The sequence below is a fragment of the Salmo trutta genome, chromosome 23 (assembly GCF_901001165.1).
Source record: "Salmo trutta chromosome 23, fSalTru1.1, whole genome shotgun sequence".
NCBI classification, from domain to species: domain Eukaryota; kingdom Metazoa; phylum Chordata; class Actinopteri; order Salmoniformes; family Salmonidae; genus Salmo; species Salmo trutta.
In genome coordinates this window covers 11,666,708-11,682,325 of record NC_042979.1, presented here as the reverse complement: position 1 = coordinate 11,682,325, position 15,618 = coordinate 11,666,708, and the positions used below count along the sequence as shown (strand labels likewise).

The 15,618-nt window shown below is 40.4% G+C and overlaps 1 protein-coding gene across 6 annotated transcripts; it reads left to right on the top strand.

The window, feature by feature from the left end:
* Positions 1-399: 399 nt before the first annotated feature.
* LOC115159347 (leukemia inhibitory factor receptor) lies at positions 400-14,553 on the top strand. Of its 6 annotated transcripts, XM_029708945.1 has the most exons (20): positions 400-613; positions 5,121-5,222; positions 5,296-5,416; positions 5,514-5,587; positions 7,271-7,471; positions 7,572-7,756; positions 7,877-8,030; positions 8,141-8,395; positions 8,561-8,687; positions 8,860-8,996; positions 9,104-9,240; positions 9,333-9,486; positions 9,642-9,703; positions 10,093-10,471; positions 11,004-11,105; positions 11,208-11,381; positions 11,510-11,635; positions 11,717-11,810; positions 13,764-13,830; positions 13,945-14,553. In XM_029708945.1, exons 5-20 carry the CDS (start codon positions 7,405-7,407, stop codon positions 14,398-14,400), a joined length of 2,676 nt encoding a protein of 891 aa, XP_029564805.1. In that variant the 5' UTR covers positions 400-613; positions 5,121-5,222; positions 5,296-5,416; positions 5,514-5,587; positions 7,271-7,404; the 3' UTR covers positions 14,401-14,553. The 6 variants fall into 6 exon arrangements, with proteins under 6 accessions (XP_029564805.1, XP_029564806.1, XP_029564809.1 ...); XM_029708946.1 differs by having other exon boundaries at positions 5,121-5,416; positions 5,514-5,598; XM_029708949.1 differs by having other exon boundaries at positions 402-613; positions 5,121-5,416; positions 7,587-7,756.
* Positions 14,554-15,618: the final 1,065 nt, after the last annotated feature.

Here is a 15,618-nt window from a genome sequence, read left to right as displayed (position 1 = left end):
TCAGACCTTTGATTACTTTGTATAATATGTCCCCTCTGATTGTCTGAGTGTGACCCCCTTCCCATGGGCTACTGCAGCCAGTGTTGCCAGCACTGATACCCCCTGCGTGGGGGTACCCCACCGGAATCCATGAAAAATAAACCCATGAATTGAGACATTTTTTAATGGAGGTCAATGAGTGTCAAATTTGGTCAACAAGAAATATAATGGCTAATTTGCTACGTGAGGCTTATTTGATCTGATAGAAGTTTCGTAATGGTTAGATTGTTACAAAAGGTGGTGACAGCGAACTTCATGACCTTTGATCAGATGATTTTTGCGAAGTTCAGGAATTAACATGTAGGCACAAGTCGGACAATTTGTATCCCTATAATGTAACACTTTGAAAAGGCCGTAACCACTCGTCAGAAGTGATCCGCTCAAACGCGCCCGTTGTCTGTTGACATTTAGGGTGAATTCAGATAAAGTGGGACATCATATAAACTGGGACGGCTTAATCCTGACATTTATTTCTTGTTACTACGCCCTTGCAGAGAAACCACATCACTTCATTGGTGTAACAGAGGGGGGGCAGCGCAACTTCAAACAGGAAGCTCACCCCACAAGGCATACAGTAAGATTAGTGACATAGCTATTTGTGTTTTGATGTTTTTAAGCTTAGAAAATGTCAAAAGGCTGTAATTGTGTCACGCTTTACCAACCGTAGCTAGCTAAAATAGGACAGCGGTGAAAATAGGACAAAGTGGGACAGTCTTCTAGGCTTTTCCAATGAAGGAAGGATATCCAGTTTACATTAGGGACCACCTGTATGTATGTTAGGCAGGGCTCTGGTTCTTGTAGTACTGTTACCCTGTTCATTTTTGGACACAAATGGCACCAAGCAGAACTATAGTAAGGTGAATTCAGGAAAAAAAGTGGGACACTTTGCATTTCCGTCTTCTGTAACCTCTTTCGACAACTATCCAACATAGCACAACAAATGATACATTTCTGAAATCCTCAAGAGCTTTCATAATCACACAAAATGGAATTGGGGTACAATTAGAACTACAGTACCTTGAGAAATTATTCACACCCCAAGACTTACCATTTTGTTGTGTTACAGCCTGAATGTAACATTTAGAGTTGTTGTCATTGGCCAACACACAATAATACCCCATAATGTCAGAGGAATTATGTTTTTCGAATTTGTAAAAATGAATAATGTAAAGCTGAAATGTATTGAGTCAATAAGTATTCAACCCATTTATGGCACGCCTAAATAAGTTCAGGAGTAAAATGTGCTAAATAAGTTCAGGAGTAAAATGTGCTTAACAAGTCACAAGTTGCATGGACTGTGTGCAATAGTTTCTCACAATTTTTTAATGACTGCCTCATCTCTGTACCCCACACATACAATTGTTTGTGAGGTTCCTCGGGGAGGTTTTACAATGCCTCGCACATAAGGGCACCTATTGGCAGTAAAAAAACCAGACCTTCAATATCTCTTTGAGCATGGGCTAGTTATTAATTACACTTTGGATGGTGTATCAATGCACCCAATCACTACAAAGAGATACAGGCGTCCTTCCTAACTTAGTTGCCGGAGAGGAAGGAAACCGCTGAGGGATTTCACCATGTGGCCAATGGTGACTTTAAAAACAGTTTGAGTTTAATGGCTGTGATAGGAGAAAACTGAGGATGGCTCAGCATTGTAGTTACTCCACAATACTAACCTAATAAATAACATGCATCCTGTTTGCAACAAGGCACTATAGTAGACTTTTGTTTTACTTCAATGCAGCTTTTGACATGATCTATCACGCAGGTACAGGACGGCAGGCAGGCTCAGGTTTGTAATCAGGTCAGAGTCAGGCAGGTACATGACAGCAGGCAGGCTCGGGGTCAGGGCAGGCAGAACGGTCAGAACCGGGAAAGACTAGGAAACAGAACTTAACAGGAACACGGGAAAGCACCCTGGTAAGACAAGACGAACTGGCAACAGACAGAAAGCAGGTATAAATACACAGGGGATAATGGGGCAGATGGGCAACACCTTGAGGGGGTGGCGACAAGCATAAAGACAGGTGAAACAGATCAGGGTGTGACAGTATCATAGTCTGCTGATGGAAAAACATATGCGTTTCGGCTTTACACCCCCCTGCTATATTTAATGGAAGCCTCTCCAACAATCCTGGTAGAATCAGGAATTCCCCAGGGCAGCTGTCTAGGCACCTTTTTCAATCTTTACTAATGACATGCCACTGGCTTTGAGTAAAGCCAGTGTGTATGTATGCGGATGATTTAACACTATACACGTCAGCTACTACAGCGAATTAAATCCCTGCAACACTTACAAGTATTTAGGACAAACTGCAGCTCTAAAACTGAAAGCATTGTATTTGGGAAAAATCATTCACTAACCCTATATCTTGTACAATTCACACACGGTCATCCCTACTGCCTCTGGCCTGGCGGACTCACTAAACACAAATGCATCTTTTGGAAATAATCTGAGTGTTGGAATGTGCCCCTAGCTATCCGTACATTTTTAAAACAAGACAATGGTGCTGTCTGCTTTGCTTAATATAATTAATTTTAAGTGATTTACACTTTTGATACAAGTATATTTCAAACCAAATACTTTTACTCAAGTATTATTTACTGGCTGACTTTCACATAAATAAATCTATACTTTTACTCAAGACAATTGGGTACTTTTTCCCCACAACAGTGTTTTGACTGATTTCATGTCAATGCTAATATTGCTAAAATTAACTAGCTAACCAACTGTAATGATCTATTTGAGAGAAAAGTGGTCAATGTATTTGTTTTCAATAAACATTGAAGAAATATAGCTTACATGTTGTCAAAATCCTAAGCAGTGGTGTGTATTTATGGATGCCAAGGGAAGCCAGGCTTCCCCTATTATTTGACCAATAAAAAAAAAGAGATTCATTTTTTCATCTGTGTTCACAATTTTCCATCAATTCGCAAGTGGCTGAATCTCACCGGAGAAATCATCGAGCGAGGAAACAGTGCCCCTCTGTCTCAGTATGTGTAGCCCATGTATCTGATGCTGCTTGAACCAAAAGAGTATAACATTTTACCGCCATAGCGTATGATTGATGTCAGCAAGAATTTGGCCTCCCTTCATAATTTGTTTTTGCCAATCAGCGATGTGCTGAGCTCAACTGTGGGTTGTCCTGGTGCAGCAAAATGTCATTTTCTGAAATAAATGTCTGTTTCTGGTCAGCTTATGTTGATGTCCTGCAGTAGTTAGCTTGCTAAATCAACCCCTTTCCTCAGCCATGGATGGAGATTTGGACTTAATTCTCTGTACAGGCCAATGACGACGTCGATTCTGATCTAACCATAAATTAATATGTTGTGCCACTGACCTGAGACGATTAAAGTTCAATATTTAGCCTAGAAGGCTCACGTTAACTAGTTCATTGTAGCCCATGCGAGGAACTTAGGCTACCTAGCTAAAATGCTTGCAACTAGCCTATTACAACAAAAAACTAAAAGTGTACTGTATGACAGAGCCATAGACTGTTTTGCAAACATGAGAGAAGGATAGCATTGGCTTTCAACTAGTTTACAAGTAGGGAGAGTCAGTTTTACACAGAAATCAGTACCATGGACAGTCACATGATATTTAGCAACATTGATGGAACTAAATTGTTATTGCTTATCTAAGTTTGTTTTTAGTGTATTGTTGATTTGATGCTGTTTAAATTTTGAAGTTGAAATGGTGCTGGAATAGTGAAGGCAGCACTCCTGTTGTCTTTGTGCTGACTTGTGGTAACTCTGGTTCTAAATCAGTAGATGTTAAGTAAACTGTCAAAAACATTAACTTGCTTGACCTGCTGCAGGTGACCTGTGTATTCTCTCCTGATTGGCTCCGTGGTACTTAGTCAATGGGAACTCCGTTGCCGGCCCCATCATAAAGTTTTTACACAGTCTGGCAGTCTGACTAAAGTGCCAGAGGTATGAGGAGAGACATCCTCCTTTATGGGAACAAATATTTCCTGACTTTGGATCCTATTCTTGGACAGTTAGAAGACACAATGCATCAATAAACAAATTTACTAATTACGATCCATGAGTAACCTCAACCTTGTGGGTCTATGGGTGTTTGGGCCAATAAAGTGCCAACTCAATTCTACCACTGACTACATTTACATTTACATTTTAGTCATTTAGCAGACGCTCTTATCCAGAGCGACTTACAGTAGTGAATGCATACATTTCATACAATTTCATACATTTTTTTCTGTGCTGGCCCCCCGTGGGAATCGAACCCACAACCCTGGCGTTGCAAACACCATGCTCTACCAACTGAGCTACAGGGAAGGCTAGGTTCTCATGCCCCTATGAACGGGGACAAAGGGCAATAGTTTTTAATCTAAACCAACCCTTTTTTACTGGAGTACACTAACCCCTAATAGGGGCTCTTTTCTTGACACATAGTAGCAGTTTACCAGATAAGAAGTCAAGAAGATCAAAAAGTAGATTGTTGTAAGGGTGTATTACATCCTGTGCTGGCCCCATTGTCATATCTATTCTGGATTCTGAGTGGTAAAATCATAGCTGAAAAATGCCTCTATGTATGTGTATACTGTATGTGGGAATGTCTTATGTCCGCCCTACACGTAGTGTTGGTACATGGAATATTCCTCCACTGCATATATCATAAATTGCCATTGCAAATAGAAGTATTATGTTCAACAACTGACATTTTCAGATATTATTTTGACAAACACACTTTAACACACTTTGGTGCATACAATTCATTCTCTATTGTCATAGATTTGGTGGGCACTGTCATCTGTGATCTTTGTGATATGACTTTCTTTAAGCACGTACCGATGAAACTGTCACTTAATATTTTTTTCTTAAAGTCTACAAACGCTCTACATGTATTCACTCTGTGATAGGGTTGGATCCTATATGCTACTTTTATTATTGTCCTGTAAAAGGTTCAGTGCCTATAATTTAGGCTGTGTGTAGAATGGGGCATAAAGGAAATGACCTCTACTAGATTATAGTGATAAGGAAAACAGCATACAATTTTGGCCTGTGTATTAATTTGCCTATAACTAATCAGAATTCCATTATGTTTACATAAAAAACAGAATACTTCAAAATGAGAAGATCCTGCCATGGAAAAGATGACTGGGTGGACATCAAGTGGAAAGGAGGGGAAATAACTCAGCTGTGGGGTCTTTGTAATGCAGGTTTGATAGTTATATTTTCAATAATGAATGGTTAGCTGTTATGTGACAATTAGGTCACATTTTTTTTGTGTAGATGGCCAAGGAAGTTGCACAGAACTTCCCCAACATCCCCTCCCAAATTGAGATAGAACCTTCACAAAAACACATGGAGCAACTGCGAAAAGAAATGGCTGAGGATATACTAAAAATATCTGGTATGTAATGACATTTAATTCAAAGTAAATGTAAATTCTTTATTTTTATGTAGTTGTGTGGGACAGCCATATGTTCAGTTCATGCCTATGATTTCAGAGTTCAACAAAGCCAACAACTGCTTCATGTGTGCCACTGATAAAGAACCTGGATGTGGCCCAAAGACTGACTGGGTTAGTAACATGTAAGACAATTTATGATATAACACAATGGATGGCTAATTTGTCATACTGCATTGATATTTGATATGATTTATAACGTGTTGTTTTGTTTTCGATTGAATGTTTTGCATGCCAACGGTGGTTCCTAGAGGTTATGCATTATGGGTGTATATCCACTGCACGCTTCTTAGGTGTGTAATTGACATGACCAAGGAGCTATTGCAATTTAAAACTATGAAAAATGTACGTTACACCGCGTGATTTTACAGTGCACAAACAAGAGTGTGCGATATATAAGGGTAGTCAGTGTACATTCTGAACCTTGTTTGGGGGGGGACCAGTACGGAGAAAAAATGTATGAAATGTATGCATTCACTACTGTAAGTCGCTCTGGATAAGAGAGTCTGCTAAATGACTCAAATGTAAATGTAATGAAGTCAGTACGTCACATGACCAAGGAGCTATTGAAATTTGCTATTGAAAAATGCATGTAAAATCTTGTGAGATGAAAATGGACAAACTAAAGTGTGTGCAATCTGTAGGCCCACTGGGTGGACATTCTGAACCTCGTTTGAAGTCAGTAGGTCAAATGACCAAGGAGCTATTGAAATTTAAAATATAAAAAAACAATGTCAAATCTTGTGAGATGAAAATTCGAATGTAAAAAAACGTTATACTTTGTTTACGCTCCCTACCGAATTCAACTAGGAATACGAAATGCTGCTCACATTTCCACATGTTTATTAGCTTTGGAAAGCGAATTAATGTCCAAATCGTGAAAATAAGACCTGTGCAATGTTGTGCGCAATTTTTCCAACATCGTGACACTTATTTGGAGTCTGTGGCTCAAGTGGTTTGAAAGCGCGAATATCCAACTTGAAACTGTCTGTAAGTATTTTACGTATCGGCTAATCACATATGTTATAGCAATCTGTCAGCCGATGAGAGGGTGGTGTCGCTTTCTCTACCTTCTCTTTATGTCTAAAAAGCAGTGTGGTCCTATGACTTTCATGACCGATAGGATTTCCTGTATTGTATCATGTTTTCACTAAACGATTTAGCAAGAAAAACGTCAGCATGGAGAAAAATGTCAACGTGCCAAACCTTGAATATTTGTTCCACATTTCCTTTACAAGAAAGACCTCCCCTAACAACTCCTTCAGTTCCCAACGCTTTTTTTCTCCAGTTTTTTTTCTTCAGTTCCCAACGCGTTTCCAAGCTGTATCTTTGTCGTACATCACGTTGGCCAGCCTATGTGAACTACACTTTAATATTTTTTTCTGAGGATACAAACCTCATGGTATAGTGGGTTAGCTGACAACGTTACGAAAACGAAGCGCACGCTTCAATGGGGCAGTTGTGATTTTGTGAGTTGTGATTCTGGATGGCCAGATAGCTACCAACAACCATGTGGGGAATTGTAAGTGACTCTTTTTAGCTAGTTTCAGCTTGTTCTTGATGCCATGTCTTGTTTTGAGGTGTTTTGACTGATTTAACGTCAATTCCATTATTGCTAGCTAACCAACAACTAAGGATGTATTTGAGAGACAAGTGCTCAGTGTAAAAAAAACAATACATAAATCATTAACAAATAAGTGCTCATTGTGAAAATGTAATTATGTTTTCAATAAACATTGGAGACGAAAAGTTTACTTGTCAACAATCTAAGCCAACCCCGTCTGTTTTGCCCCATAGTTGCGCACGCGTTGGTTTTGTTGCTAAACAACCAACCAGTCTATGGGCAAACCCAACAACTATCCCGACCAGAAACTACTGAGGCTGACTATAAACCAACACCTCACCACAGCATATTGAATGAGCGTAACATCATGTTGGTTTTCCTGCTATGGGCTTCACTGTTCCTCTCAAGCCTCCAAGAACAAAATGGTCAAGATGGTAAGTCCAAAACGTTATAATTGTATCAATATTTTGGACTGATACAGAACTGTACAGTATGTGATGTTGAATTGCATTTTCATCATGCATACTGTAACAGGCTATACCTATGTAGCTCCAGGTGTCCTGCTTTCTGGACCTCAGAATGTGAGTGTGGATTATGACCTAAAAGACCAGAGGATATCTGTAACATGGGAAGATGACCCATCTTCCTCCAGAGTACCGGACAAACTGATTTATGATGTGGAGGTTCTCTTAACAGTCAGTATGACTGAAGTACACAGTGTGAGTGTTTGCCAAATCAATTACGCACATTACTAATTACGACCTTATTACCACCGGACACAATTCCAAGGTTACTATATAGAAGTATGAGTGGCTGGTTGTGGGTGTTGATATCCTCAGGAAGCTGTGGATGTGAGACCAGCCCTCGCCAGCAGGAAATACCACTGGAGTTGGACCTCGGCTTTACCCCTAGAGTGCACCTCCCGCTCAGTCAGGCTCCGCTCCCGATACCAGAACTACACCAGTCAATGGAGCCCCCTACAGACCATCACTGGTTAGTGTTTTTATTTCAATTAACTCATAATCACACGCAGGCAAGTATACACACAGTACACACAAACAATGTTGTTCGTTCACATCCGTAACCCTATTATTTTTCTGCAGGGAGGGCCTCATCACATCCACAGGTTTTCCCAAGAAGCAGCGTGGTTCAAGTTGATAGTAACTTTACTTTCTGCTGTATTCTTGGGCCAGGGCAGAGACTTGAATACATGAAATACAACAACATTCTAATGAACACCACCCACATCATTGACCAGAGTTATGCCATGGTTGTGCATATGCAGTCTCCCTCTCCGCCCAGTTGCATCAATGTCTATTGTAATTCACCTCTGTATGGCACCTGTGTTTATGTGGGATGTAAGTATTAACTTCTTGTAAGCTTCCCTCTTACCAATCTAAGCAGCTAAACAACTCTGTAGTTCCTTGCCATACTGTACAGTTTACAGCATCATTTGAATGTAATCATAATGGATATGGGATGTGTTCAAACATATAGATCCTATAATTCACCCCCCCCCCCAGACCCCCCTGGGGACAGGAACCTTGTGTGTGAGACCCGGGACCTGGAGTCAGTGGAGTGTCACTGGGACATAGGGAGGGCCACCAACCTGACTAAACAGAGGATGACTCGTTATCACCTGAATGGAAGGTACAGTGCAGTACTATAACAAAAAGGAAAAGCCACACACTCTAGTAGCTCCAATGCAATAATTTATTCACCAACAGCTCAACAGCAAGCTGTCTTTATCAGGCTATGATATTGTTAGTATTATTCTGTAATAGTCACTGGAGGTGACATTCTCTGTCCATGTATTCTTCAGAGCTTGTCCAAACAGAACAGTCTCAAACTGCTACCAAACAGTACGAGTGGATCAGGGGGAGAGGAATTGGACATTGACTGCCAGAAACCCGCTCGGCACACTGGAGCTCACAGACACAGCAGACCTGAAGAAAAGAGGTACAGTAGTGTGATAGCAGCTCCTCACACACTGCATATGAATCTATTCCTTACTCTTAGTATATTGATTTTCAAGGCCATTGAATGTTTGAGGTTCTACCCTCCAGTGCGTTTACTAGCTCCCATGGAAGTGGTGGCTTCAGGTGTGAATGCCAGTGTTCAGTGGAAGTGGGAAAGACCGCAGTACCATATACAATTAATGGTTTGCCAAGTACAGCTGAACCATAGTGGGCACACAGACCTGGTAAGTTACAGTCGGACACCTACAATACAATGGACAATAGAGTTATTAACTATGAAATACTAATGCTAAGCCCATTTACACTTTATTCGCAGAGGAACTATTCTGGCATAGGTCTTACGTCAGTAGTTTTACATGGCCTAGCACCTGCCCAGACATACACAGTGCAGGTGTGTTGTGGATTGAAACAGCACTTCTGGAAATGGGGCGACTGGAGCAAAGGTAGCACCTTCAAAACCGAAGAGGACAGTGAGTATCCAATCCATATGCAGCTACATGGACACACCCTTTTTTAAATACTGGTAAAAAGGAAGAGCGGTCAAACACACCGGATGTGTAGATTGTATTTGATTACATAAAGTTCACAATTGTTCTGTCATCATGTGTTTTCTTTTTGTCCCCAGTTCCTGAAGCGTTAGATGTATGGATGCAGATTGAAGGGAACCAAACCATTATACTATGGAAAGTAAGTTTTGAAGATTATGTACATTAGTACATTATGTGCTATTGGTCATACTACATTATAAACTGGGCGGTTCATGGCCTGAATGCTGACAGTCACGGGTATAACAAAACATTTATTTTCATGTTGGTAATCACTTTATAATAGCAATAAGGCACCTTGGGGGTTTGTGGTATATGGCCAATATAGCATGGCTGAAGGCTGTATCCAGACACTCCGCTTTGCATTGTGCCTAAGAACAGCCCTTAGTCGTGGTATATTGGCCATATACCACACCTCCTCGGGCCTTATTGCTTAAGTATAGCACATTAGGGGACTGGGCTGATAATCAAGACTTTATTTAGATATGAATTATATCAAATAGATTATGATATTCATCCCTTTCTCTTTAGCCCCTTACAGTGAATCAGAGTCATGGGCAGATCAAGGACTATGAGGTGACCTGGGGAAGGCAGGAGACAATTGTCCATCCACCTCAGAATTACTTTCTTATTAGTGATCGATCCACCGATGAGTGGCATAGGGTCACAGTTAAAGCCAAAAACTCTGCTGGCAGTTCCCCTCTCTCGATCATCATTATTCCCATGCTTCCTCACAGAAGTAAAAGCTCCATGAAAATTGTTGGCAGTGATGGTGGGTTTGACCTTTCCTGGTCCGCTAGCCCCAATGCTAGCTGTGGCTACGTGGTGGACTGGTGTCCCACACATACTAAATGCAGAGTGGAGTGGGTGAAGGTACCAGCTGGTATAACCAGGGTCAGAATCCAATCAGGTAAGATGCCATCTCAGTAAGGGGATAGTGTGTTGAAATCAGATCTGGGTTCAAACACGTGTATTGGATTTTTTTGAATATTTAAATACTTATTTCCAGTGTAGTTGAGGATTTTCAAATAATGTCTCCCGAATCCACTACTTCTATGCAAAGTATTTGAAAGTATTTTCAAATTATGTCCATTAAATAGCCTAACATTTGAAAATGTTTTCAAGTACTTATTTTAAATACTATTTTCTAATACCTGGGTTAAATGCATGGAAGTGTTTTTTTTAGTCAGTGTATTTCCAGATACATTCCAATATTCAACTACTTGTTTTTTATAATGAAAAATATCTGAATACTTACTTCGAAATGTATGTGAAAGTAATTGAGATATTTGAAATAGTATTTGAACCCAGGTCAGACTGAAATTGCTCAAACACCATGCCACAAGGTAAATGCTTTTTAATAATTATTGTAATACCTTTGGAGTTTGGTTCATGAAGAATATGAATACCTTCATGCCCTTGTCGCGGTTTCTCACACACAGCTAGCTTTGAAGAGGGGGTGAGGTACACACTCTCCATCTATGCCTGTACTCCAGGGGCTCCAGAGTTATGGGAGAGAAGGGAGGGCTATGTAAAAGAGTGCCGTAAGTATCCACTCTTCTGACTTAATGATTAAATCCAGAATTCTTCATTCTCTTTCCTCTTGCTATAGTATTTGACCATCCATCTCTATCTTTGCTACATAGTTCCAAAAGGCCAGATTCAGAGGTTGGCTGCAGAACAGCATGGTTCGGACACGGTTCTGATCTCCTGGACTGGTATTCCCCCGGAGAATCAGACTGCGTTCATTCATGGTTACATCATATACTGCTTTGATACTTCCCATCCTTCCACCATGAGAATTTTCAATGTCACTACAGGTATGAAACACATGCCCCGAGAAGATTTACAGTATTCGGAGACAAATTGATTAAATGTAATCATATCTTGCTGCTTTCTTTTTTTTACCCTTTCTTCTTTTTGGATCATTGCCTGCTATGATGGCCAGATGAGCCTTTGGCCAAGAACCTGACAGGCATACCTGTCAGCTCCTACAGATTCATAGTGAAGGCCCTCACATCAGTAGGGGAGGGTGGAGACTCCTCACCAGTCTTCCTCCAGATGAACCCACAGAGTATGTCCTGACCTATTCAGTTGTGTATTTTTATTGCTGCTGCTTTGTAAAAAGCTGTAACTTTCTGACTCCATTCCACAGCTGATCAGTTGATCACAGTGATTATCAGTTCCCTGGGTTCAGCTGCCTGTCTCCTCACTCTTGCCACCCTCTTATGCTACAGAAACTGGAAATGGTAGGAACATGTTTACTGTCATGTCAATCAATCAAATGTATTTTATAAAGTGGGTTGTTCCATGTCATTTCAGAAAGCCAAGACGCCCACCATCTCAGATTGTTCTGAAATTGTTTCTGTAGTTAGAAAGATAAGATTTGCATTTGTGCAACATTATTTTGTTCAAATATAATTACATATCTGAGAAATGAAGCTAATTGATTGCACCTAAATTGGTCATTTTAATTTATAGGATTCATATAATATTTAATAAATATAGAACCTAACATCTGATTTGGACCAAACTTTTTTTTCTGACAATGAATGGTCATATGGACCCTGCACACCCCACACCAATCCCAACCCAACAACGACTATACAGTATCAGTTCACTATGTCTGACTAGTAGTATGGAGCTGCAGCTCTGAGTATTGTTTCTTCATCCTATGTAATATATTCTCAGTGAATTTAGTAATGTTTTTTTTCCACTGTTCAGAGAAATTAGTCATTGACGTTGTTAGGTTTCTGTCCCATCCTATATTCTGATATTACCAGGTTCTGACTAGTAGAGGGTGCTATTCCTGCTATTAGGTGATTTTTATTTTATTTTTAAGAACCAACCAACCCCCCCCCCCATCTATGAGTAACATCATTGAGTTACACAATACATTTTTAGATACTTTAGGATGATTTGAAGTGTGAAAATGCAAATATAGGTATAATTTACTTGCATTGGATTTGTGCCACAAATGCCAAAAAATTTGCATATTTAACAGTGGCCAAAAAAACCCAAAGCATGGGTTGCTGTCACCGTTTGTCAATAGACTGCTTACGGGGTAAGGAAACCAATATGATTTTGTAATTTGGGTGAACTCCCTTTAACATTGAGGGGGATCTTCTGTTTCACCTAATAATAGGAACAGCATCATCTAGTGGTCAGAAACCAGTAATATGAGAATATAGGATGGGATAGAAACCTAACAACTTCAATGACTAATTTCTCTGAACAGGGGGAAAAAAACCATTACCAAATTTAGTGAGAATTCATTACATAGGATGAAGAAACAACACTCAGGGGTGCAGCTCCATACAACAAGTCAGACACAGTGAACTGATAATATATACCTGTTGTTGGTTTGGGATTGGCGTGGGGTGTCTGTAGGTGACTATTGACCGTTCCTTTGGATTCCTCATGTCGATCTCATTGTTAGAAAGACGTTTGGTCTAAATATGTTAGGTACTATATTGAATAATATATGAATCCTATCAATTAAAATGGGCAATTTGTATGCAATCAATTAGCTCAATTTCTCAGAGATCAAATTATATTTTAACAAAATAATGTTGCAGGAATACTACTGTTATCTGTTTCTAACTACAGAAATGATTTCAGAACAATCTGAGATGTGCTTTTTGAGGTGGAACGACACAAAGCCCTTTTTACATCAGCAGTCACAACATTTGTATACAAATACTCAGACTAAAACCCCAAAGAGGAAGCAATGCAGATATAGAAGCACGGTGGCTAGGAAAAACTCCCTAGAAAGGAAGGAACCTAGGAAGAAACCTAGAGAGGAACCAGGCTCAGACTGGAAGACCAGTCCTGTTCTGGCTGTGCCAGATGGAGATTATAAGAGTACATGGCCATTTAGGCAAGATTGTTCTTCAAGATGTTCAAACGTTCATAGATGACCAGAAGTGTAGCCAGAGAGTAGAGCATTTCAGTACAGCCTGGTCTCACAGCAGTCTAATCTTGAAGTGACGAAAGCATGGATTAGCTTTTCTGCATCATTTTTGGACAAACAGTTTCAGATTTTTGCAATGTTACAAACTGCTCTTGAAAATATTTATGATATGTTTGTCATAAAATGCTGTTACAAAGACAGTGCCCACCCCACTCCATTGGCTGTTATTTTTTACAGGACCTGTCCATATTACCGTTTTATCAACCATTTATTTTCTTAATGTCAACAGTGTGAAAGGGAACCTGTATCCTAAAATTCCAAAGCCAGTATGGAAGGAGGAATGGTTGACACCACTGGTAGGTCCTTGGTCCCACTCCATCTTGTTTTTGCATATAAGCACTCTAGACTAGAAAGCAGTACTTGCTGCAGGTAAAGTATATCCTGATATTAATGTTTTTCTTGTTTTCCAGGAGGGCCATGGCCGCCAAATCCTCAATGTGGAACCATGTCAACCCAGTGAGATTGATATAGTGTGTAACCGAGAGCAGTCTGGAGAAGCTGTACTAGATAAAGATGCTGGAAAGGGTGCCTTAACCAACACAAACTCAGATGTCCCAGCTCTGCATGGATACTACAACCAGCTCCTCAGCAAGACCACTTCAGGACACTTCACCTTCTCTCCTCACACAATGTGGCCGCCATCCTCTCAACTCTCAGGCACAGTAATCCAGAACCCCTCATACAACCTAGAAGTACAGGCTAGTTTAGATATGGAACAGTCTGTGGGATATGAGCCGGATATGAACTCTTTCTCCTGTCCGAACCCTGAACCACACAACACCATGTCTTATGTGCCCTTTGAGACGGATTCCTGGGGTTACAAGTTCCAGTGTCACATAGAAGACAGCTCTCCTCTCCAGGAGTAGAGCCTCTGGGCAGCCCTATTTCCATCAGCTCCACTCAAATCATATTTTTGTTCCAGCCCAGCACTAACACAGCTGAGAAGACCAATTAAGATTTTGATTGGGCCTTGATTGCACTGCTCCTGGAAATAAAAGTGGCTTATCAAACAGAAAGAATGAACTGCTGTACTTGTATTTATTTAAATGCACTTCTCTCTGCTGACTTGATATGTTGCTTTATGTGAAATATTTAGATGACAGTGGAAATGTTTTGATAGATACAGCATGAGTAATTATGTAACAGTAAGTATTGCTTCCGTCCCTCTTCGCCCCAACCAGGGAACTTCTGCACACATCGACAAGTCGCCCATCGCTCCACAAAAGCCGCGGCTACTTCAAGTCTCAGAGCGAGTGACGTCACCGAGATTGTGCGTCAAGAATTCAGCATAGCAAATTTGTATGAAGGTCTGGTTATTAAATGGGTACATAGTTCAATAGTAATATGGTCTAAAACGCTCCGGTGACTTTGCTACCCTGTTTCCAATTAGCTACATGGCTGGGAGAACCTATTCAAGTAAGTTAAGTAAATACATTTCGAAAATGTAAAAAAATAACATTGTTACAGTGCAGGCTAACTCAAATGAGCTAGCTAGTTGGCTAGCTAGACAACTTTACATACTGTATAGATAGGTAGCTGGGGATTTTTAATTCGCTTAGCCAGCTAACTTCATATTAGCTAGCTATCTTGATGTATTTATCACTGTGAAAAACACACTCCAAATGCCATGGAGGAGGGTGAAAGGATAATTTTTAGCAGCCCCAACTTTCAAAGTGAGAGAGTAAGCTATTCTGGATGGGGCAGGTACTTTTGTGTAGTTCCAGTCCCTAGAAGTGAGGACGGAGGTAATAGTAACATAATATTCAGCGCAGTGTAATTTGAGTATAATGAAGTCTGTTTCTTGTGAGTTTTTCTGTCCTCAGATAAAGAGAGCTCTGAAAGCCTGTCTACGGATGAAGAGGTCCCAATGAAGAGCAGTGGTTCTCAGTCCTGGTCCTGAGGACTCAAAGGGGTGCACATTTTTGTTTTTGCCTTAGCACTGCACAGCTGATTCAAATGATCAACTCATCATCAAGCTTTGAACGGTATTCATGTATTCATTTGTGATGCTATCCCTGTTATGATCCTGTTATTGTCACATGCTACACATGCACATGTGTGTGCCATGCATGCAAGGTTGAGTG